The sequence below is a fragment of the Cyprinus carpio genome, chromosome B20, assembly GCF_018340385.1.
Source record: "Cyprinus carpio isolate SPL01 chromosome B20, ASM1834038v1, whole genome shotgun sequence".
Taxonomy (NCBI): Eukaryota; Metazoa; Chordata; class Actinopteri; order Cypriniformes; family Cyprinidae; genus Cyprinus; species Cyprinus carpio.
In genome coordinates, this window is record NC_056616.1 from 23,601,993 (window position 1) to 23,624,415 (window position 22,423).

Below are 22,423 nucleotides of genomic sequence, written 5' to 3' on the forward strand. Positions count from 1 at the left end.
TGGTGTGCAAACACCCACAAAAACATCCTGAGATTTGAATGCGACTCAAAGGAGGATTCAACTTTTTGAGCCATCGCGCGCCCCCTAGTGGTGAGAGACATCAATCACACAGACTGGAAACATCGCACTCGCCTCAGTTTACTGATGTTTGTGAAGAGATCTGGCGCCCTCTGCTAGGCTGGAGCTTCTGTTTTGGAGGATCCTGTGCTGTTGTGAACCTGAAGGGCTCTTATAGCAGTCACATGTCTCTTAGCGATGACAAAAACATGAGTGTATAATATTATAATGAGTGTACAAGGCATAAGAAACACAACTATGAGATCAATAAATGATGAAATCCCATCTATAATAGCAATACATTTTCCTGGACACAGACTGGAAACATCGCACTCGCCTCAGTTTACTGATGTTTGTGAAGAGATCTGGCGCCCTCTGCTAGGCTGGAGCTTCTGTTTTGGCTCTGTCCACGTGAGGAGCCGTGTGTCAAGCTCTTCTACATTAATTGCTAAATATTATTGTAAAGTATTATACACATTTACATCACATTTAACATTTATATATTCATACTAATGCAATTAGCCTATATATCATGATATTATATTTATGAAAAGATACTGTATCTCAGTCACAAACGATGTTTTCAAGCCCAAATTAAATTTTGAGCATTTTTTTTTGTAATATTTGTTGGCTAAACACAATAAATCCACATTAATATACTTTTAGGCAATGGGTAACTGTATTAAAAAGTAGATTTTAGAAAAACAAAGAGAAAAGAACAAGGATAATATTTATAAATGTCATATGTGTTTCATATGTTATAATTTTAAACAATTGATCAATATCAGTACTTGTTGGTCAAAACAATGCCTAATTTATTTATGTTTCTTTATACAATTTTGCCTTTTCGTTAATAGTTTTGTTTCATAATTGTTTTGCTCTTCAACATTTCTGTATATAACAAACAAAACATGAAATATGGCATAAAGGAAAAGAAAATGCCCTCCACCGTCATTGTTATACAGTATACTGGCATGATTGAAAACAATATCCACGTCTTTACAGTCAAGTTTATTATATGACATGAATAATAATAATAATGAATAAAAAGCATTGGCCTATATAGGCAAATTAGGAAAAAATTAAGTATATTTATATTTAGTGACTTACAGCACATTCATCAGGGATGAGTCTTTATTAAACACTTGAAATGTGAAAATTAATTTTAAGCTTTTTTGAAACCAGGGATAGAATAAAGCATAAATGATGGGATTAATGGTGGAGTTCAGGAAGAAAACCATTACAGTAACATCTCTGACATCAAACAAATCATCACCACTGTACGGAATCACTAAAGAACAAATATAATACGGCAGTAAACACAGGAGAAACACAATGACCAGAATCCCCAGCAGTATGGCAGCTTTTCGCTCTGATTTGTCACTGACTCTGTTTTTGGAGGATCCTGTGCTGTTGTGAACCTGAAGGGCTCTTATAGCAGTCGCATGTCTCTTAGCGATGACAAAAACATGAGTGTATAATATTATAATGAGTGTACAAGGCATAAGAAACACAACTATGAGATCAATAAATGATGAAATCCCATCTATAATAGCAATACATTTTCCTGGACACGTGACATCAGTGAAGTTTCCATTAACAAAGAGAAGAATGAAGTTATAAATAAGTGAAAACAGCCAGTTAAATAAAGTCACTATGCAGATCACAGTGGGTGAGATTTTCTCTGAGTAAAGAAAAGGAGAACTTAAAGCCAAAAACCGATCAACGGCTATCAGAGCCACAGTGTGAACAGACACGCTTGTTGCTTGAAAATTAACAATTTTTAAAGCAGAGCACATCACTGGTCCAGAAATCCAACATGACTCGATGACCCAAGACAAATGTAGTGGCATCACAAAAACTCCCACCAGGAGATCGGATACAGCCAAAGAGAGGATGAGGATGTTCGCAGGTGTGTGGAGCTGCTTGAAGTGACTAACAGAGATGATGACCAGCAGGTTTCCACACACGGTCAGCAGAGACACAGATGCTGCGGCCACATACAGAATCACATAGACAGATAAAGAAACAGATCTCCCTGGACATGAATATTCCTGACAGACATCGCTTTGGTTCACTGCTGTAAGATTCATTGTGGAGTATTTGGAAGAATCATCCAAACAGAGTATCGTTCCATATGACTTCTGTTATATAAAGTGCAACATATGCATAACCACAGATAAAGACCTCTGAAGATGCTGTTTCTATCTGCTCCACTGAAACACAATCTTCACTCCTGGAAGTTTCACAATAAAGATGAGCTTCAACGAGCTGCCTTTTATACACTTGACATGTTGACTCTTTCTAAGACTGGCAGCATCAAGGGAAAAGCACAAACAGCTGGGAGATCAACTGATTTAAAAAAGTGTCACATAGAGCTCATAAAAAAGCATTAGTGTATTTATATGAAATCAAAAACTGAAAAGCAAAAATTCTAGCCTATAAAATCCTTATGCACACATATATACATACATACATACACACACACACACACACACACACACACACACACACACACACACACATATATATATATATATATATATATATATATATATATATATAAAAAACACACACACACACACACACACACACACACATACATACATAGGCCACTTTATTAGGTGCATCTTGCTAGTAACGGGTTGGACCCTCTTTTACCTTCAGAACTGCCTTAATTCTTTGTGGCATAGATTCAACAAGGTGTTGGAAACATTCCTCAGAGATTTTGGTCCATATTGACATGACAGCATCATGCAGTTGCTGCAGATTTGTCGCCTGCACATCCATGATGTGAATCTCCCGTTCTACCACATCCCAAAGCTGATCTATTGGATTGAGATCTGGTGACTGTGGAGGCCATTTGAGTAAAGTGAACTCATTGTCATGTTCACGAATCCAGTGTGAGATGATTTGAGCTTTGTGATATGGTGCATTATCCTGCTGGAAGTACCCATCAGAAGATGGGTACACTGTAGTCATAAAGGGATGGACATGGTCAGCAACAATACTCAGGTAGGCTGTGGCATTTATAAGATGATCAATTGGTACAAAGGGGCCCAAAGTGTGCCAAGAAAATATCCCCCACACCATTACGCCACCACCAGCCTGAACCATTGAGACAAGGCATAATGGATCCATGCTTTCATGTTCTTTATGCCAAATTCTGACCCTATCATCTGAATGTTGCAGCAGAAATCAAGACTCATCAGACCAGGCAACATTTTCCAATCTTCTATTGTCCAATTTTGGTGAGGCTGTGTGAACTGTAGCTTCCCTTTCCTGTTCTTAGCTGACAGGAGCGGCACCCGGTGTGGTCTTCTGCTGCTGTAGCCCATCTGCTTCAGGGTTCGCCGTGTTGTGCATTCAGAGATGGTATTCTGCATATCTTGGTTGTAATGAGTGGTTATTTGAGTTACTTTTGCCTTTCTATCATCTCTAACCAGTCTGCCCATTCTCCTCTGACCTCAACAAGGCATTTTCGTCCACATAACTGCCGCTCACTGGATATTTTCTCTTTTTCGGGCCATTCTCTGTAAACCCTAGAGATGGGTATGCATGAAAATCCCAATAGATCAGCAGTTTTTGAAATACTCAGACCAGCCCGTCTGGCACCAACAAACCATTCCACGTTCAAAGTCACTTAAATCCCCTTTCTTCCCCATTCTGATGCTCGGTTTGAACTTCAGCAAGTTGTCTTCACCACATTTAGATGCCTAAATGGATTGAGTTGCTGCCATGTGATTGGGTGATTAGCAATTTGTGTTACCAAGCAATTGAACAGGTGTACCTTATATATTTAGTAACGGGGTGAGGAATCACACAACAAGAGGATTTCACTAAATGCCCCGGAGGGTGAGTTTATTGACAGGTGAGGTGCCGATGTGTGTGGTGACGTGCATTGGTGCTCCGTGATCCACCTCAGTCTTTCCTCCGTGTCCTCATGTGCTGGGTGTCCATGTCGAGCTCACGAGCTCAAGTACAAAGTAGGCATTAGCGTGGAGTCTTCAGGAGACATCTCACCAGTGTGTGTCATGCAGCGGCTTTTGTAGCAGGGCTCTGATGAGCTTCAGCTGTGGCCGGCCAGCCCGTCCTGAGTGTGCACAGGTGTTCCTCCTTCATTTCCAGGGCGACGCTGATGAGTGCTCGGGACACGCGTCACACTCCCCGCCCCCAAGCGTTGTCTTGGTCCTGCGGGACAACGGGGAGGTGGGGGTTGGGAGGGGGGTGAACCCTGACAGACCTGCGAAAGCTGCCCAAATTCGTGAGAGCCCATCCTCGTTGGCCGTCCCCGCCTGATGTCGCACCATGAAGTGGAAGTCCTGGAGCGCCAGGAACCAGCGAGTCACCCTTGCATTTGTGTCCTTGGTCCGGGCCATCCACTGCAAGGGAGCATGGTCAGTGACAAGCGTAAACTTTCGGCCCAAAAGATAGTACCTGAGATCCAGGACTGCCCACTTGATGGCCAACGCTTCCCTTTCGATGGTGGCGTACCGTTGCTCCGCGGGGGACAGCTTTCGGCTGATGTAGATTACCGGGTGTTCCTCACCATCCTGTACCTGGGAGAGGACGGCTCCCAACCAGGTGTTGGAGGCATCTGTCTGCAACAGAAAGAGGTGGTTCAAGTCCAGGGCTCGTAGGACCGGCTCGGAGGTGAGGGCCACCTTCACTCGCCGGAATGCCTCGTCTTCGGTCGGTCCCGAGGAAGTTTTCTCCGGCTGCCCCTTCCTGGTCAGGTCTGTCAGGGGAGAGGCTAAGGAGGAGAAGTTATGGATGAAGTCGTTGCAACAACGGAGGGTGCCATCCGGCTTCAGGACCATGATGATGGGGCTGGACCACGGGCTGCATGATGGTTCTATCACCCCTAACTTCAGCATCTCTTGTACCTCCTCCATGGCGTGTTGCCGAGCCTCGGGACACGATAGGGCCGCTGCCTGACGATCATCCCTGGTGGTGTGCGGATGTCATGTTGGAGCATGTGGGTCCGCTCAGGGAGGGGGGAGAACACATCGGAGAATTGACCGATCACGTGTTGCAACTCCTTCTTCTGGGTAGCCGAGAGATGGGGGTTGAGGTCTACCACGGCAGGCTCAGTCGTGGCCATGGCAGACAGTTGGGCCCTAGTCCCGACCCATTGCTTGAGGAGGTTAATATGGTAGAGCTGATCTTCTTTCCTTCTTCCAGGTTGCCGTACCTGGTAAGTGACGGGCCCAACTCACTCCGTTATCGTATAGGGCCCTGGCCACGTGGCGAGAAACTCGCAGGCGGCCTTCGGGACCAGGACCATCACGTGATCCCCCGGCCGAAACTCTCTGGGCTGGGTGGCCTGGTTGTAGTGGCGTTGCTTGGCCTGCTGGGCTTTCATGAGGTGCTCCCGGACTAACGGCATGACCCTGTCGATCCGCTCCCTCATTTCCCGGACAGGTTCGATGGTAGACCGATGGGCTGCCGGCTGCTGTTCCCATGCTTCCTTGGCGACATCAAGCAGGCCCCGAGGTTGTCGTCCGAACAAAAGCTTGAAAGGGGTGAAACTGGTAGAGGCTTGGGGAACTTCTCATATACCAAAGGGGATATAGGGCAGCATCTGGTCCCAGTCCCATTTGTCGTCAGCGGCCACACGATGGAGTGCCAGTTCGACGGCCTCCACGAGCTCACCCACGGTGTGAGGGTTCCGCATACCTGCTGCCTGCCGAAGAGGTGGGCACCGCAGTGGGTTCCCCGATGAGGAGTCAGTGTTGCGCCAGGCGGGAGAGTTACTGGTAAGCGGGCCTTATATTCCCAGTCATGGAACAGTTGCGCTGCGCAGATGGGTGAGAGCCCTATGCGGGCTAAAATCTCCTTCCACAGCTCATCGTAAGAACCATTCAACTCCGGCGTTATTGAAAAATAGGCGTGTTGTGCCTCCCCCATCAGCAGCGGTGCCAGCATGCGCTCCCATTCCTCCCGAGGCCAGCCCTCCCGAAGTCACGATGGCCTCAAACATCTGTAGGTAATTCTCAGCATTGTTGTGGGTGATTATTTTCGGCAGTAACTGGGTGGCCTGAGCACGGGGGTCTGATGGCGGAACTCGTTGGGCAGCGGCAGTGCGGAGGGCGGCAATTTCTCACTCAGATTCTCCCTGGCGGGCAGCCATGAGTTCCATAATTTGTTGTTGTCGGATGCTCACCTCTGTGAGATGTTTCAGTAACTCTTCCATGACTGGGGAGGAGCAGCCGCCTGTGGAGACAACAGGGGAAGAAAAAAAAAAAAAAGGGACAAAAAATGACCAACGACCACTGACACAGGGCAAACTTAATTTTGGAGGGGTTACTTGTGTGTGATTCCTCACGAATTTGCCCGCATTCCCAGTGTAACAGGGTGAGGAATAGGGTGACCATATGCGCCATTCATACAGGACACGTCCCGGCCAGGATTTTAATATTGCCTAAAACATCCAAAGCAGTTTGACCAGTAACATGCAGGTATTATACATAATCGACCTATCGTGGGGCTGCGTGTGAGAAGGTGAGATCTACAGGGAACAATCAAAGCGATGCAAATATGCGCACGTGGTTGTTCGTTCGACTTGAAGCATAGCTGCTAAAAAAAAAAGACAGCAAAGTAGGTGCGAGAGCGATCCGAAAGCATAAGGAGCTGTCTGCTCTGCTCTCTAGCTCTCATGAATGTCGCATAACGATTGACCTGCAAACAGCCAAAACCTGGATATTTTAGGCAATATTAAAATCCTGGCCGGGATGTGTCCCGTATGAATGGCACATATGGTCACCCTAGTGAGGAATCACAACAAGAGGATTTCAATAAATGCCCCGGAGGGTGAGTTTATTGACAGGTGAGGTGCCGATGTGTGTGGTGACGTGCGTTGGTGCTCTGTGATCCGCCTCGGTCTTTCCTCCGTGTCCTCAGGTGCTGGGTGTCCATGTTGAGCTCACATGCTGGGGCTGGCCGGTCACACACTGCTAGAAGACAAGTACAAAGTAGGCATTAGCATGGAGTCTTCAGGAGATGCGTCTCACCAGTGTGTGTCATGCGGCGGCTTTTGTAGCAGAGCTATGATGAGTTTCAGCTGTGGCCGGCCAGCCCATGCTGAGTGTGCAAAGGTGTTCCTCCTTCGTTTCCAGGGCGACGCTGATTAGTGCTAGGGACACGCGTCACAATATCCTCATGTTATAATATGCCTACTTCCTTATCTATGAAAAATTTTTCTTTATATACTAACTTTAAAGTTGCTGTATGTTATTTTTTTTTTTAAAGGTACTAATGCATAAAATACCATCATATATTCACAGATATTTAGGAATCATGCTACATTCATATATTTGTTTCTCCGAAAAACAGTTATTCAGTTATTCTACTTTGAAATGTGTGTTCCGTGAGGGCATGTTATTTTTTGTTTTGGTCTGTGTTTTGAAAAAATATATAAATTATATGTAATAGAGCAGACACTGTCTGACCGTGTCTACACCGGACGCCACAGTTGTCGTGCCGCACCCCGCTGTGCTAAAAGTCTGTCTACACTTGACACAACAAAGCGACAGTTGCAAATCATCTGAACATAGTGTCAGTGCAGTTCGTCATAAATAGAACGAGGCATCAGTTTACTGATGGGGATCATGTCGCATCAGTGTAGAGTTTTTAACGGATTATGTTATAACAGTTCTTGTTTTTAAGGTTTTTATGAAATATCTGTATTGACTGCATAATCATATCATCACATTATTTACTGCCATGCGAGCCACAAAGTAAAGCTTGGAGACCCGTGCAATGAGTAGGGTTGCCACCCATCCCTTAAAGGGTTACTCCACTGTAAAATGAAAATGTTGTCATTAATCACTTACCCCCATGTCGTTCCAAACCTGTAAAAGTTTAGTTCGTCTTCGGAACACAATTTAAGATATTTTGGATGTCTATGGGACAGTCTCAAGCCTACCGGTTTTCATCCAAAATATCTTAAATTGTGTTCCGAAGACGAACAAAGCTTTTACTGGTTTGGAATGATATGGGGGTAAGTGATTAATGACTAAATTCTCATTTTGCGGTGGAGTAACCCTTTGAAATACGGAATCGTCCCGTATTTAAAGGTAAAATTATGTGTAAAAATAAAGTGATTTGTCCCGTATTTTACAAACGCCAAGGATTTTGCAGGTTGGATAATACTAATAGCAATAATAATGAAATAAATTTCATAAGTAGTATTAGAGAAGCTCATCTCCAGTAGCCCCTCATTGCAGAACACAAGATCCAGGGGGCGTGGTTGGATCCACATCTAGGGGGTGGAGATTGGTAGGTTTAGGGATCGGGGGTGGAGACCTGTAGGTTTAGGTATATGTAAGATGGGAGGAGTTGGAACTGGATCCAATCACGCCCCCTGTATCTTGTGTTCTACAGTTTTATTTTTATTTTTTCCCTACTATGGAAGTTACTGGGGACCAGCAGCTGTTTTACCCAGATTCTTCAAAGTAGTCTATCTTCTTTTTTGTTCAACAGAAGAAAGAACTTTATGCAGGATTAGAACAACTTGAGTAAATTATAACTAATTTCATTTTTGTGTGAACCATACCTTTAATATGACAGAAACATCCGTGATTCAAAGGTATCGGCCTAATGTTTTATTAAAATCTGGATAGTCTGTTAATATAATATTCCATACATTATCAGAGCTTGTTTGTTTTTACTGTATTTGGTCTCTTTTGAAGGTTTAAATAAGTTCAGTTTATTTAACAGGCTTGAATTTCAAAAAAAGGGAAAAAGAGTAACAAAAAACTATCCAGGTACAGGGCAGCCCGGAGCAGCTCACGAAGTGCCTCCTGGACGAATTCCACTAAGAAAAATCCACAGCAAGGCCGAGGTAAACTGACAGAGAGGCGGGGGCGCTGTTGAGGCGGGGAACTGGTGGCGCACCGGCAGCGAGGCGAAGAAGAGCACTGACGGCGATCGGTGATCGCGAGCAAGGGAAGGGTAGGAGAATTAGCACTGCCTGAAAGCAGGAGGTAGAGGGAGAAAACAAAACTAAAGGATGAAAACAAAACTAGCACGATCTCTGTGCAGGCAAAACATGAGCTGTGGCTGTAGCTGAGACATAAACGAGCACAACACGACGATCTGACAACAGACAGCACACGAGAGGAGACTAAATAGAGAAGGAGTGATTAACATAATGCAGAGCAGGTGATAGTGGCCAATAACAAAATAATAATGAAACAAGAGGGCGGAGACGGGCACCACGATGACACAGAAGCACATGGTAAGTGTAAACAACCACAAGCACACACCCACACACTATAAGAGAAAAACAGACAAATCAGCCCGGGGACGTGACATTACCCCCCTCCCCAGGAGCGTCCCCTGGCGCTCCAGGGAGGGAACCTCCACGCTGCCGGTAGAAGTCCTCGATCAGTGACCGATCCAGAATATCCCGAGCTGGGACCCAACTCCTCTCATCCGGACCATATCCCTCCCAGTCCACCAGATACTGAAATCCCCGACCTCGACGTCTGACATCCAGCAACCTTCTGACAGTGAAGACTGGGGAACCATCCACTAGACGGGGAGGGGGAGTGTTAGTAGCAGATGAGTTAAGGTGATAATGAAACACAGGCTTGACCCGAGAAACATGAAAGACTGGGTGTACCCGACCAAGTTTGGGAGGTAACTTGAGCTTTACCGCCACCGGACTCAATACCTTGGTGATCTGATATGGCCCCAATGAACCTGGGGGCTAACTTGCGAGAAGCCACCCGGAGAGGAAGGTCCTTGGTAGACAGCCATACTCTCTGACCACATACGTAGCGGGGAGCAGGAATTCGGTGACGGTCAGCCGCTGCTTTGGTTCGTCTGGAAACCCGAGCCAAGGTTTTCTCAGCCTTCCTCCAGGTGCGGCGACACCTGCGGACGAAGGCTAAGGCAGACGGAACAGCAGCATCGGGCTCCTGTGAGGGGGAACATAGGAGGTTGAAAACCAGTGGAGCACTGGAATGGGGACATACCTGTGGCAGCCACTGGCAAGGAGTTATGGGCATATTCAATCCAGGATAACTGTTGGCTCCAAGAACTCGGATTATGGGACGTCAGGCAGCGGAGAGCTTGTTCCAGAACCTGGTTTGCCCGCTCGGACTGCCCATTGGTCTGAGGGTGAAAACCTGACGACAGACTCGTAGAGGCCCCGATCTGTCGACAGAACTCCTTCCAGAACCGGGAGACAAACTGTGGCCCCCTATCAGAAACCACGTCCACCGGAAGGCCATGAATCTGGAAGATGTGGTCAACCACCACTTGAGCTGTCTCCTTCGCTGAAGGCAATTTGGGAAGGGGGATGAAATGGGCTGCCTTAGAGAAGCGGTCCACCACCGTCAATACTACGGTGTTACCCCTCGATGGTGGAAGACCAGTGACAAAGTCAAGGGCTATGTGTGACCAGGGGCGGGAGGGGATGGGTAAAGGGTGAAGCAGACCAACAGGAGGCTGATTAGAACTCTTGTTCTGGGCGCAAACTGGGCAGGCAAACACAAACTGCCTGACGTCCTGGGCCATGGATGGCCACCAGAATCGCTGGCGGATGGCAGCCAGTGATCTCCGAACCCCAGGATGGCAGACTAACTTGGATGAATGCCCCCACCGGAGGACTTCAGGGCGCAGCACAGCTGGCACGAAAAGTCTACCCTCTGGGCACCCCCTTGGCATCTCTCTCTCTCGTATGGCCTCCAGTACTCTCCTCTCCACATCCCAGGAGAGGGACCCCACCACAATTTCTTTAGGGATAATGGTTTCTATTGATGCACCGGTTCTCTTAGTATCCCTGAAAAGACGGGAGAGGGCATCAGGCTTTACATTTTTGGAGCCTGGGCGATACGAGAGAGAGAAGTTGAACCGGCCAAAGAAGAGTGCCCATGGGGCTTGGCGTGAACTTACCCTCTTGGCTGAATGGACGTATTCCAAGTTCTTATGGTCCGTCCAAACCAAGAAGGGCTGTACTGTCCCCTCCAACCAGTGACGCCACTCACCCAAGGCCAGCCTGACCGCCAACAGCTCCCGATTCCCTACGTCATAATTCCGTTCTGCTGGGCTCAGGCGGTGGGAGTAGTAGGCACAGGGATGTACCTTCCAATCTCTGGGGGACCTCTGAGAAAGGACCGCACCTACTCCAGTCTCGGAAGCATCCACCTGCACAACAGGAAACACAGCACCAGGAAAGGAGGCAGAACCCAAACAAGACTTAAGACAAGACTGTTTCCAAGACAAAACTGAATTTCTGGCCCAATCCACGTGAGGACCGTGCTGTACCAACCACGGGTGCCCCAGAACCACTGGGGCACTCGGGGAATCAAGAAGGTACAGCTCGGTTATCTCATGGTGATTGCCCGAAACGATAAGACTTACAGGAGGGGTGAGGTGAGTGATGGTGGTGATAGGAGAATCATCAAGAGACCGAACAGAGATAGGAGTAGCAAGGGGAATGGCAGGAATTCCCCATTGCTTAGCCAATCCCGTGTCCATAAAACTACCACCAGCCCCAGAATCCACCAGGGCCGTACAGGAGTGACTGGAACCTTCAAACTGAACACTCACAGGAAGAAGTGTGCGGGAAGAGTGGGGGAAATTAAGAGGAGATGTGCCCACCAGAATCCCCCTGGCTACTGATGGGCCCTGGCTTTTAGCGGGCATTTGCCGACGAAGTGTCCGGCCCTCCCACAGTAGAAACATAAGCCCCGGGTGAGTCTCTCTTGCTTCTGCTGGGAAGTAAGACGCAGTCGTCCCACCTGCATGGGTTCAGGGTCAGCAGGGGGATGGCAGAGGCAGGACAGGGGTGGAGTCACTGGTCATTTCTGCCACCCTCCAAGAGGTGCGAGCAGACGATTGTTGGCGACGAAGGCGAAGGCGGCTCTCTACACGGAGGGCCAAGTCGACCAGATCATCAAAGCAGCGTGGAAGCTCCTGGGTAGCGATCTTGTCCTGGATCTCCTCATCCAGTCCAGCACGGAACACAGCTCTGCAAGACCCCTCATTCCAGTCACAGGCCGCTGCTAAGGTTTTTAAACTCAATGGCAAACTCAGTCACTGAACGGCCTCCTTCCTTGCCGTAGCCGTGCTAGCTGGGCTGCCGCCTCATCACCCCGAGCAGAACGATCAAATAACTTGACCATCTCTTGTCGGAAGTCCTCAAAGGAAGCGCAAAAGGGAGCCCGGGCCTCCCACACTGAAGTTCCCCAGTCTCGGGCCCTGCCTGTGAGGAGGGTTAAAACATAAGCCACCTTAGTCTCCTCCTGGGCGTAACGGCGGGGCTGAAGGGCAAAAAACTAGAGAGCACTGAGACAGGAAGGCTCTGCAAGAGTTGGGGTTCCCATCATAGGGAGGTGGGATTGTTGGCATGAGGCTCAGGGTCCTGACGGGAAGAGGAAAGACTGGTGGTGTCCTCCGTTCTGGCAGATGTCTGTCTGCGAAGTTCCTGGAGCTGTGCAGTCAGCATGTTCAACTGAGCATTAAGGGACTTAACCTCCCGGGACGTGGATGTTAGCTGGGAGGCATGCTGGCCCAAGAGAATGCCCTGCTGGGTGACTGCTGATCTGAGTGGATCTGCACCTGCTGAGTCCATGATGGTCAGATCGTTCTGTGGGTGAAAGAATTTGTGTCAGTTGCAGGTGCCCAAAAGGTCAGTTTATTTAACAGGCTTGAATTTCAAAAAAAGGGAAAAAGAGTAACAAAAAACTATCCAGGTACAGGGCAGCCCGGAGCAGCTCACGAAGTGCCTCCTGGACGAATTCCACTAAGAAAAATCCACAGCAAGGCCGAGATAAATTGACAGAGAGGCGGGGGCGCTGTTGAGGCGGGGAACTGGTGGCGCACCGGCAGCGAGGCGAAGAAGAGCACTGACGGCGATCGGTGATCGCGAGCAAGGGAAGGGTAGGAGAATTAGCGCTGCCTGAAAGCAGGAGGAAGAGGGGGAGAAAACAAAACTAAAGGATGAAAACAAAACTAGCACGATCTCTGTGCAGGCAAAACATGAGCTGTGGCTGGAGCTGAGACATAAACGAGCACAACACGACGATCTGACAACAGACAGCACACGAGAGGAGACTAAATAGAGAAGGAGTGATTAACATAATGCAGAGCAGGTGATAGTGGCCAATAACAAAATAATAATGAAACAAGAGGGCGGAGACGGGCACCACGATGACACAGAAGCACATGGTAAGTGTAAACAACCACAAGCACACACCCACACACTATAAGAGAAAAACAGACAAATCAGCCCGGGGACGTGACATTGGTAGACACAATTATTATATTCTTAGACATTATTAGAAAGATGAATGAATAGATTATAATTAATGTTAGGCCCTGTTTATTAATTTATCATTTATATTAATCATAAATATATACATAATAAATCATACTTTTTGTGACATACAATTTTGGCATTTAAAAAAGTTTAAAAAGTGGTAAATTATTTAGATAAAATTTAAGCAAATGAAAAAAAGGGAGTTCCTCACTGATTATTTTTTTGTCCTTGTTTTATTTATTTTTTTATTATTTTATTTTATTATTTTTTTTATTTGGGGGCTGGGTGTCCCTTATTTTGCCTCGCTGAAGGTGGCAACCCTAGCAATGAGTAACACTGCTCTAGAGAGAAACAACTCTCCAATATTTTCATTTTGGACTGCAGTACTTATTTCAACTGCTAAGAGAAAAGAGAAAAGTTTCTAAACTTTAAATTAGTCTCATGCACTTATAACAAAAATATAAGGCGTTGGGAGGAAAACAGATTGAACAGACAGACAAGTGTAGGAGGTGAATGAATTTAATATTACCCTCTCCATCATTCAAATGGAACTGTCTTGTGCTAAACTTTTCTTTCCTTTGAAACACTTTTTGTTCTGTCCTTCTGCCACTTTACAACAGAAATGACTGCATCAGAAGTTTGGTTGATCTCAGATAGTCTTTGTGTTTAGACAACAATGCTATCCCACTCAGATTAATGCTGTTTTGTTTGAATTATTTAGAAAATAAGACAATGCAAGATGTCAAAAATGTGGCCACTGGTTGAATTTGCATTAGGCCTATTCTTGCTACAGAAACTGGACTGACTGCATTAGGTGTCCTGCACTCTGCCCAGGCGTAGATGTGTAAATAATAACCATTATTATTTCTCAACACTTTGATTCCCTTTGGCTTGATTTGATTCACAAATATATAACTCTTATGAGTCGGCTCTTTTAATTAACTGGTCGATATGACCCAGGTTGTTGGTTTGAATGATTTTAACAAGTGATTTTAAGAAATATTAAAGGCTCTGAATGTGTCAGAGCTTTTAAACATGATTAAGTAGCTTAATTACTGAAACAAGCACATAGGCTAACAACATAGATACAATACAACATTTAAACACATATAAGGTTTTACTTTTAATAGGTTTTGCTATGTTATCATAGTATTAAAATAATGAATTACAGAGGGGAGACTCGAGCCTTTACACATGAGCTATATCTCAATCTCTGTAATAACTAAGGAAATAGGTGTTTTGTAATCAAGACTCATGTTTAATATGATAAAATAATGTATATTAACCTGGACCAATGCTTCCAAAACCTATCCTGGAGCCCCCCCTGCCCTGCACTTTTTGTATGTCTCCCTTATCTAACACACCTAATTCCACTCATCAGCTCGTTAGTAGAGACTGCAAGAACTAAATTGGATGTGTCTGATTAGGGAGACATACAAAATGTGCAGGGCAGGGGGTCCTCCAGGAGAGGTTTGGAAAGCACTGACCTAGACAATATAAAAAATAGAGAGGAAGCATTGTGTCTTACATTCCCTGAGTTACAGCACATTCATCAAGGATGAGTCTTTATTAAACACTTTAAATGTGTAAATTAATTTTAAGCTTTTCTGAAACCAGGGATAGAATAAAGCATAAATGATGGGATTAATGGTGGAGTTCAGGAAGAAAAATATTACAGCAACATTTCTGACATAAAACAAGTCAGCATTACTGTATGGAATCAATAAAGAACAAATATAATATGGCAATAAACACAGAAGAAACACAATGACCAGAATCCCCAGCAGTATAGCAGCTTTTCTCTCTGATTTGTCACTGACTCTGTTTTTGGAGGATCCTGTGCTGTTGTGAACCTGAAGGGCTCTTATAGCAGTCGCATGTCTCTTAGCAATGACAAAAACATGAGTGTATAATATTATAATAAGTGTACATGGCATAAGAAGCACAATTAGAAGATCAATAAGAGATGAAACTCCATCCATAATATAAACACATGTTCCTGGACACATTACAATAGTGAAGTTTCCATTAACAAAGAGAAGAATGAAATTATAAATAAGTGAAAACAGCCAGTTAAACAAAGTCACTATGCAGATCACAGTGGGTGAGACTTTCTGGGAGTAAATAAAAGGAGAACTTAAAGCCAAAAAGCGATCAATGGCTATCAGAGCCACAGTGTGAACAGACACGCTTGTTGTTTGAAAAGTCACAAAATTGAAAACCGAACACATCATTGATCCAGAAGTCCAACATGACTCAATGAGCCGAGACAAATAAAGAGGCATCACAAAAACTCCCATCAGGAAATCAGATACAGCCAAAGAGAGGATGAGGATGTTCGCAGGTGTTTGGAGCTGCTTGAAGTGACTAACAGAGATGATGACCAGCAGGTTTCCACACACGGTCAGCAGAGACACAGATGCTGCGGCCACATACAGAATCACATAGACAGATAAAGAAACAGATCTCCCTGGACATGAATATTCCTGACAGACATCGCTTTGGTTCACTGCTGTTATGTTCATTGTAAAATATTTGGAAGAATCATCCAAACAGAGTATCGTTCCATGTGATCCAAGTCATATGAAGTGCAATATAAAGACCTCTGAAGATGCTGAAACACAATCATCACTCCTGGAGGCTCCACAATAAAGACTGACAAGATTTCAACTCACATTGCCTTTTATACACTTAACATGTTGACTCTTTCCAAGACCAGCAGCATCAAGGGAGAAAAACATACAGCAGGGAGATCAACTGATTTAAAAAAAGTGTCATACAGAGCTCATACAAAAACATCTGAAATGTAAAAATCAGTAACATCTCATCATAAATGCTTATACATACAGTATAATCATCTCTGTTTTCAAAGATCCATTTGAATATACAGTATATGCAAAACACATTTTTACTAGGCTACACTTTGCTATCACATGAGGCTTCAAGAAAGGGTTCCTAAATGGCAGGGAAGCAGCATGAATAACAGTTCAAGTTAAATGGCAATGCCAACATGAAAGATGTACATTTGGATTTGCTTGTATATTACACAAATGCATACTTTATTTGAAATATTTTAAATGGTAACAATATAAGTGCTTTGTTATGTAGCACCTACTCTGATAGCAGGTGATTATTTTTTGTGAAGTAGCTTGTTAAGCTAGTTGTTAAGGGCTATTATTATAACTGGAACAACTAAGTGATTTTGCAAAAGTATTCATTATTTCTGAGTTACAAAAATAAAAACACATGACAAAACAGTTCTCTGTATGCCTTGCACATAGCCAGCAAATCAGAGGTTCGAAATACCATCGAGTGTACTCTTAAGCATATATCAAAGTTTATTAGTTTATTATGGTTTAACATGCTGTGATATTGAAAATCTTTATACTCAAAGAAATTGCTGCAGGGTTGCCAAGTCTCATAACAAAACCAGCCCAATTGTTACTCAAAATAGCCCAGTCGCTTTCCGGGGGAAAAAGGCTTTCAAAATCACATTCCAGGGGGTCCCAGCTTAGTCAAAATTGTGTTCGAGGGGCGGTGGCTTTCGTTTCAGCTCGCATTAGCAGTATAAAAGTCTTCATTCATTAAGGTTTTCCATTTGATCATAGTTTTGAAATATTTAATTACAGTGGTGGTCAGTAATGGAGTAGATTTACTTCGTTACTGCACTTAAGTACATTTTTCAGGTATCTGTACTTTACTGGAGTTTTATTTTGAGTAACTTTTACTTTTACTTTACTACATTCCAAAGCATAAGATTGTACTTTTTACTTCACTACATTTCATAAAACATCGTTACTCCTTATCCTAGAATCGTGTCTGATTCAAGAACGAACTGATTCTTTTCAATTAACCTTTTAAATCGGTTCGCAAATCGCACCAAATAATTCATTCACGAATTATAATGATCCGATCGCAGCTGTTCTCGAGTCGACAACTCACTGATTCAAATGAACCGTTTAGAGTCTCCAGTGAACTGAATTCACAAAGAACTGGGAGATCTTGTGAGCGTGCGCATGACTGATGCTGGTAAAAGTAAGTTACTAATGTTGAATTTTAGGATTAATTATTGTAACTGAAAGCCATATTTAGGTAAAATGTCAGTTGTTTATGAACTAATTTTGCTGTAAAGGGTGATCTATTTAAGCCCACTGAAATGCTTGAATGCAGACACATCAACATCCGTGTCATGTTTTAGGTCAAAAAAAGGAAACATTAAAATAACACAGATTAAATAAAATAACTCATGAACCTTCAAATTCCCAGCTGCCGTAATGTTAACAGTTTTATTAAAACACTACGTGTGATGTCTGTTTCTATATTGTTTATCAACAGTATAAATTTTTATATTGTTATGATTAACTAGCCGAGTAGACGGATATGAATGTTTATTAATAATCATACTGAAAATAAGTAAATATTGTTAGCTGATGCTAAGAGTCTAGCTAACAAGCTTGCTGGTGCTAAGTTGAGGTTATTTTTAGATATAAGGTCCAAATATTTTTATTCAACCATCTAGATCAGGGATAGGCAACTTCGGTCCTGGAGGGCCACTGTCCTGCAGAGTTTAGCTCCAACCCTGATTAAACACACCTGAACAAAGCAATCAGTGTTTTCGACATTACTAGATAGATACAGGCAGGTGAGTTTTTATGAGGGATGAAGCTAAACTCTGCAGGATAGTGGCCCTCCAGGACCGGAGTTGCCTATCCCTGATCTAGATAGATTACATCTGAGGGAAAAGAACATGGTAACTACAGTAATTATCAGATTGAGAAGTGATGCCCTCTGGGGGCATTTGGCCAGGGTAAAATATATAATATACAGGTGCATCTCAATAAATTAGAATGTCATGGAAAAGTTCATTTATTTCAGTATTCAACTCAAATTGTGAAACTCGTGTATTAAATAAATTAAATGCACACAGACTGAAGTAGTTTAAGTCTTTGGTTCTTTTAATTGTGATGATTTTGGCTCACATTTAACAAAAACAACCAATTCACTATCTCAAAAAATTAGAATATGGTGACATGCCAATCAGCTAATCAACTCAAAACACCTGCAAAGGTTTCCTGAGCCTTCAAAATGGTCTCTCAGTTTGGTTCACTAGGCTACACAATCATGGAGAAGACTTCTGATCGGACAGTTGTCCAGAAGACAATCACTGACACCCTTCACAAGGAGGGTAAGCCACAAACATTAATTGCCAAAGAAGCTGGCTATTCACAGAGTGCTGTATCCAAGCATGTTAACAGAAAGTTGAGTGGAAGGAAAAAGTGTGGAAAAAAAAGATGCACAACCAACCGAGAGAACTGCAGCCTTATGACGATTGTCAAGCAAAACCGATTCAAGAATTTGAGTGAACTTCACAAGGAATGGACTGAGGCTGCGGTCAAGCCATCAAGAGCCACCACACACAGACGTGTCAAGGAATTTGGCTACAGTTGTCATATTCCTCTTGTTAAGCCACTCCTGAAGCACAGACAACGTCTTACCTGGGCTAAGGAGAAGAAGAACTGGACTGTTGCCCAGTGGTCCAAAGTCCTCTTTTCAGATGAGAGCAAGTTTTATATTTCATTTGGAAACCAAGGTCCTAGAGTCTGGAGGAAGGGTGGAGAAGCTCATAGCCCAAGTTGCTTGAAGTCCAGTGTTAAGTTTCCACAGTCTGTGATGATTTGGGTGCAATGTCATCTGCTGGTGTTGGTCCATTGAGTTTTTTGAAAACCAAAGTTACTGCACCTGTTTACCAAAAAATTTTGGAGCACTTCATGCTTCCTTCTGCTGACCAGCTTTTTGAAGATGCTGATTTCATTTTCCAGCAGGATTTGGCACCTGCCCACACTGCCAAAAGCACCAAAAGTTGGTTAAATGACCATGGTGTTGGTGTGCTTGACTGGCCAGCAAACCCACCAGACCTGAACCCCAGAGAGAATCTATGAGGTATTGTCAAGAGGAAAATGAGAAACAAGAGACCAAAAAATGCAGATGAGCTGAAGGCCACTGTCAAAGAAACCTGGGCTTCCATACCACCTCAGCAGTGCCAGAAACTGATCACCTCCATGCCACGCTGAATTGAGGCAGTAATTAAAGTAAAAAGAGCCCCTACCAAGTGTTGAGTACATGTACAGTAAATGAACATACTTTCCAGAAGGCCAACAATTCACTAAAAATGTTTTTATTTATTGGTCTTATGAAGTATTCTAATTTGTTGAGATAGTGAATTGGTGGGTTTTTGTTAAATGTGAGCCAAAATCATCAAAATTAAAAGAACCAAAGACTTAAACTACTTCAGTCTGTGTGCATTGAATTTATTTAATACACGAGTTTCACATTTGAGTTGAATTACTGAAATAAATGAACTTTTCCACGACATTCTAATTTATTGAGATGCAGCTGTAATTATATTTTCCTTAAAATGTTCTTCCTAACTTAAGGCCTTATTCTCGTGTCATATATAACTGTGATGTTCTGCTAAACAATAAACTTTAAAACACTTGAATGGTCGAATCTGTTTTCTCTCAGGGACATCGCAGTGTAAGCTTCACAGTGAACATTACTAATGTACATCACTCTCGTCAGCGTAGTCCATGTCAACAACAATCTCCATATAGTGGTTATTTTGGGAAAATCCCAGGCATTTTGAGCAGTATAGGATTATAAAAATATGTGCTAATGTAAAATTAAATTAAGTAGCCTATATAAAATTGCTAAATAAATCTATCTATCAGTACTTTTTTACTTAAGTACATAAAAAATCGAGTACTCTTTTACTTTCACTCGAGTAAAATTGAAAAAGGAGTATTTTTACTTTTACTGGAGTAATATTTTATTATACATATCTGTACTTTTACTCAAGTACTTGATTTGTGTACTTTGTCCACCACTGTTTAATTCTGTGTAAACTAGCTGTCCCACTGAGGAATTGTCAGAAGGACTGTACCTCAATCTCAGTATATGAATTGCATCTGGACAGTAATAGTGAAAATATTCAATAACTGTTTTGTAGTCAAGACTTTAAAGGTTGTGTAAATTGTACTTGATATGACAAAATAAAATACCCCCCCCCACAATATTCTGGCACCATCCCTTTTTTACAGTCATGTTTATTATGACAAAATGATGAAAAATGCTGAATGTACATCTGAAAAATAAACAACACAAAAAGTAGGGGAAATATTCTGTATTACATTCAATGACTTACAGCACATTCATCAGGGATGAGTCTTTATTAAACACTTTAAATGTGAAAATTAATTTTAAGCTTTTTTGAAACCAGGGATAGAATAAAGCATAAATGATGGGATTAATGGTGGAGTTCAGGAAGAAAAATATTACAGCAACATCTCTGACATAAAACAAGTCAGCATTACTGTATGGAATCACTAAAGAACAAATATAATACGGCAGTAAACACAGAAGAAACACAATGACCAGAATCCCCAGCAGTATGGCAGCTTTTCGCTCTGATTTGTCACTGACTCTGTTTTTGGAGGATCCTGTGCTGTTGTGAACCTGAAGGGCTCTTATAGCAGTCGCATGTCTCTTAGCAATGACAAAAACATGAGTGTATAATATTATAATAAGTGTACATGGTATAAGAAACACAATCAGAAGATCAATGAGAGATGAAACTCCATCTACACTAGAAACACACACTCCTGGACACATTACATCAGTGAAGTTTCCATTAACAAAGAGAACAATGAAGTTATAAATAAGTGAAAACAGCCAGTTACATAAAGTCACTATACAGATCACAGTGGGTGAGATTTTCTGTGAGTAAAAAAAAGGAAAACTTAAAGCCAAAAAGCGATCAACGGCTATGAGAGCCACAGTGTGAACAGACACGCTTGTTGCTTGAAAATCCACAAATTTTAAAATCGAACACATCACTGGTCCAGAAGTCCAACATGACTCAATGAGCTGAGACAAATAAAGAGGCATCACAAAAACTCCCACCAGGAGATCGGATACAGCCAAAGAGAGGATGAGGATGTTCGCAGGTGTGTGGAGCTGCTTGAAGTGACTAACAGAGATGATGACCAGCAGGTTTCCACACACGGTCAGCAGAGACACAGATGCTGCGGCCACATACAGAATCACATAGACAGATAAAGAAACAGATCTCCCTGGACATGAATATTCCTGACAGACAACGCTTTGGTTCACTGCTGTTATGTTCATTGTAAAGTATTTGGAAGAATCATCCAAACAGAGTATCGTTCCATGTGACCCAAGTCATATGAAGTGCAGTATAAAGACCTCTGAAGACGCTTTTTGACTGAAACACAATCATCACTCCTGGAGGCTCCACAATAAAGATGAGCTTCAACTCACATTGCCTTTTATACACTTAACATGTTGACTCTTTTCAAGACCAGCAGCATCAAGGGAGAAAAACATACAGCTGGGAGATCAACTGATTTAGAAAAGTGTCACACAGAGCTCAAAAACATCTGAAATGTAAAAATCAGTAACATCTCATCATAAATGCTTATACATACAGTATAATAATATTTGTTTTCAAAGATCCATTTGAATATACATTATATGCAAAACACATTTTTACTAGGCTACACTTTGCTATCACATGAGGCTCAAGTAAGGGTTCCTAAATGGCAGGGAAGCAGCATGAATAACAGTTTAACTCAAATGGCAATGCCAACATGAAAGATGTACATTTGGATTTGCTTGTATATTACACAAATGCATACTTTATTTAAAATATTTTAAATGGTAACAATATAAGTGCTTTGTTATGTAGCACCTACTCTGATAGCAGGCGATTATTTTTTGTTAAGTAGCTTGTTAAGCTAGTTGTTAAGGGCTATTGATATAACTGGAACAACTAAGTGATTTTGCAAAAGTATTAATTATTTCTGAGTTACAAAAATAAAAAAACATGACAAACAGTTCTCTGTATGCCTTACACATAGCCAGCAAATCAGAGGTTCGAAATACCATCGAGTGTACTCTTAAGCATATATAAATAGTTTATTATGCTTTAACGTGCTGTGATATTGACAATCTTTATACTCAAAGATATTGCTGCAGGGTTGCCAATTTTTTCTTGTGTGGAAACTAGCTGTCCCA

General features: G+C 43.0%; 3 protein-coding genes across 3 annotated transcripts; all 3 read right to left on the reverse strand.

The window, feature by feature from the left end:
- Positions 1-1,163: 1,163 nt before the first annotated feature.
- LOC109112684 (trace amine-associated receptor 13c-like) lies at positions 1,164-2,229 on the reverse strand. Its single transcript, XM_042746976.1, has one exon. It carries the CDS (start codon positions 2,148-2,150, stop codon positions 1,164-1,166), a length of 987 nt encoding a protein of 328 aa, XP_042602910.1. The 5' UTR covers positions 2,151-2,229.
- A 12,639-nt stretch (positions 2,230-14,868) lies between these two features.
- LOC109100394 (trace amine-associated receptor 13c-like) lies at positions 14,869-15,881 on the reverse strand. The gene has a single exon (XM_042747090.1). It carries the CDS (start codon positions 15,853-15,855, stop codon positions 14,869-14,871), a length of 987 nt encoding a protein of 328 aa, XP_042603024.1. The 5' UTR covers positions 15,856-15,881.
- Positions 15,882-20,527: 4,646 nt separating this feature from the next.
- Positions 20,528-21,692, reverse strand: LOC109112965 (trace amine-associated receptor 13c-like). Its single transcript, XM_042747008.1, has one exon. The coding sequence runs from the start codon at positions 21,512-21,514 to the stop codon at positions 20,528-20,530; it is 987 nt and encodes a 328-aa protein (XP_042602942.1). The 5' UTR covers positions 21,515-21,692.
- Between the last annotated feature and the right edge of the window lie 731 nt (positions 21,693-22,423).

What these genes read in the sequence shown, in the direction of transcription:
- LOC109100394 (XM_042747090.1), bottom strand. Translation starts at nt 15,855, where the DNA reads ATGAACATAACAGCAGTGAACCAAAGCGATGTCTGTCAGGAATATTCA.
- LOC109112684 (XM_042746976.1), bottom strand. Translation starts at nt 2,150, where the DNA reads ATGAATCTTACAGCAGTGAACCAAAGCGATGTCTGTCAGGAATATTCA.
- LOC109112965 (XM_042747008.1), bottom strand. Translation starts at nt 21,514, where the DNA reads ATGAACATAACAGCAGTGAACCAAAGCGTTGTCTGTCAGGAATATTCA.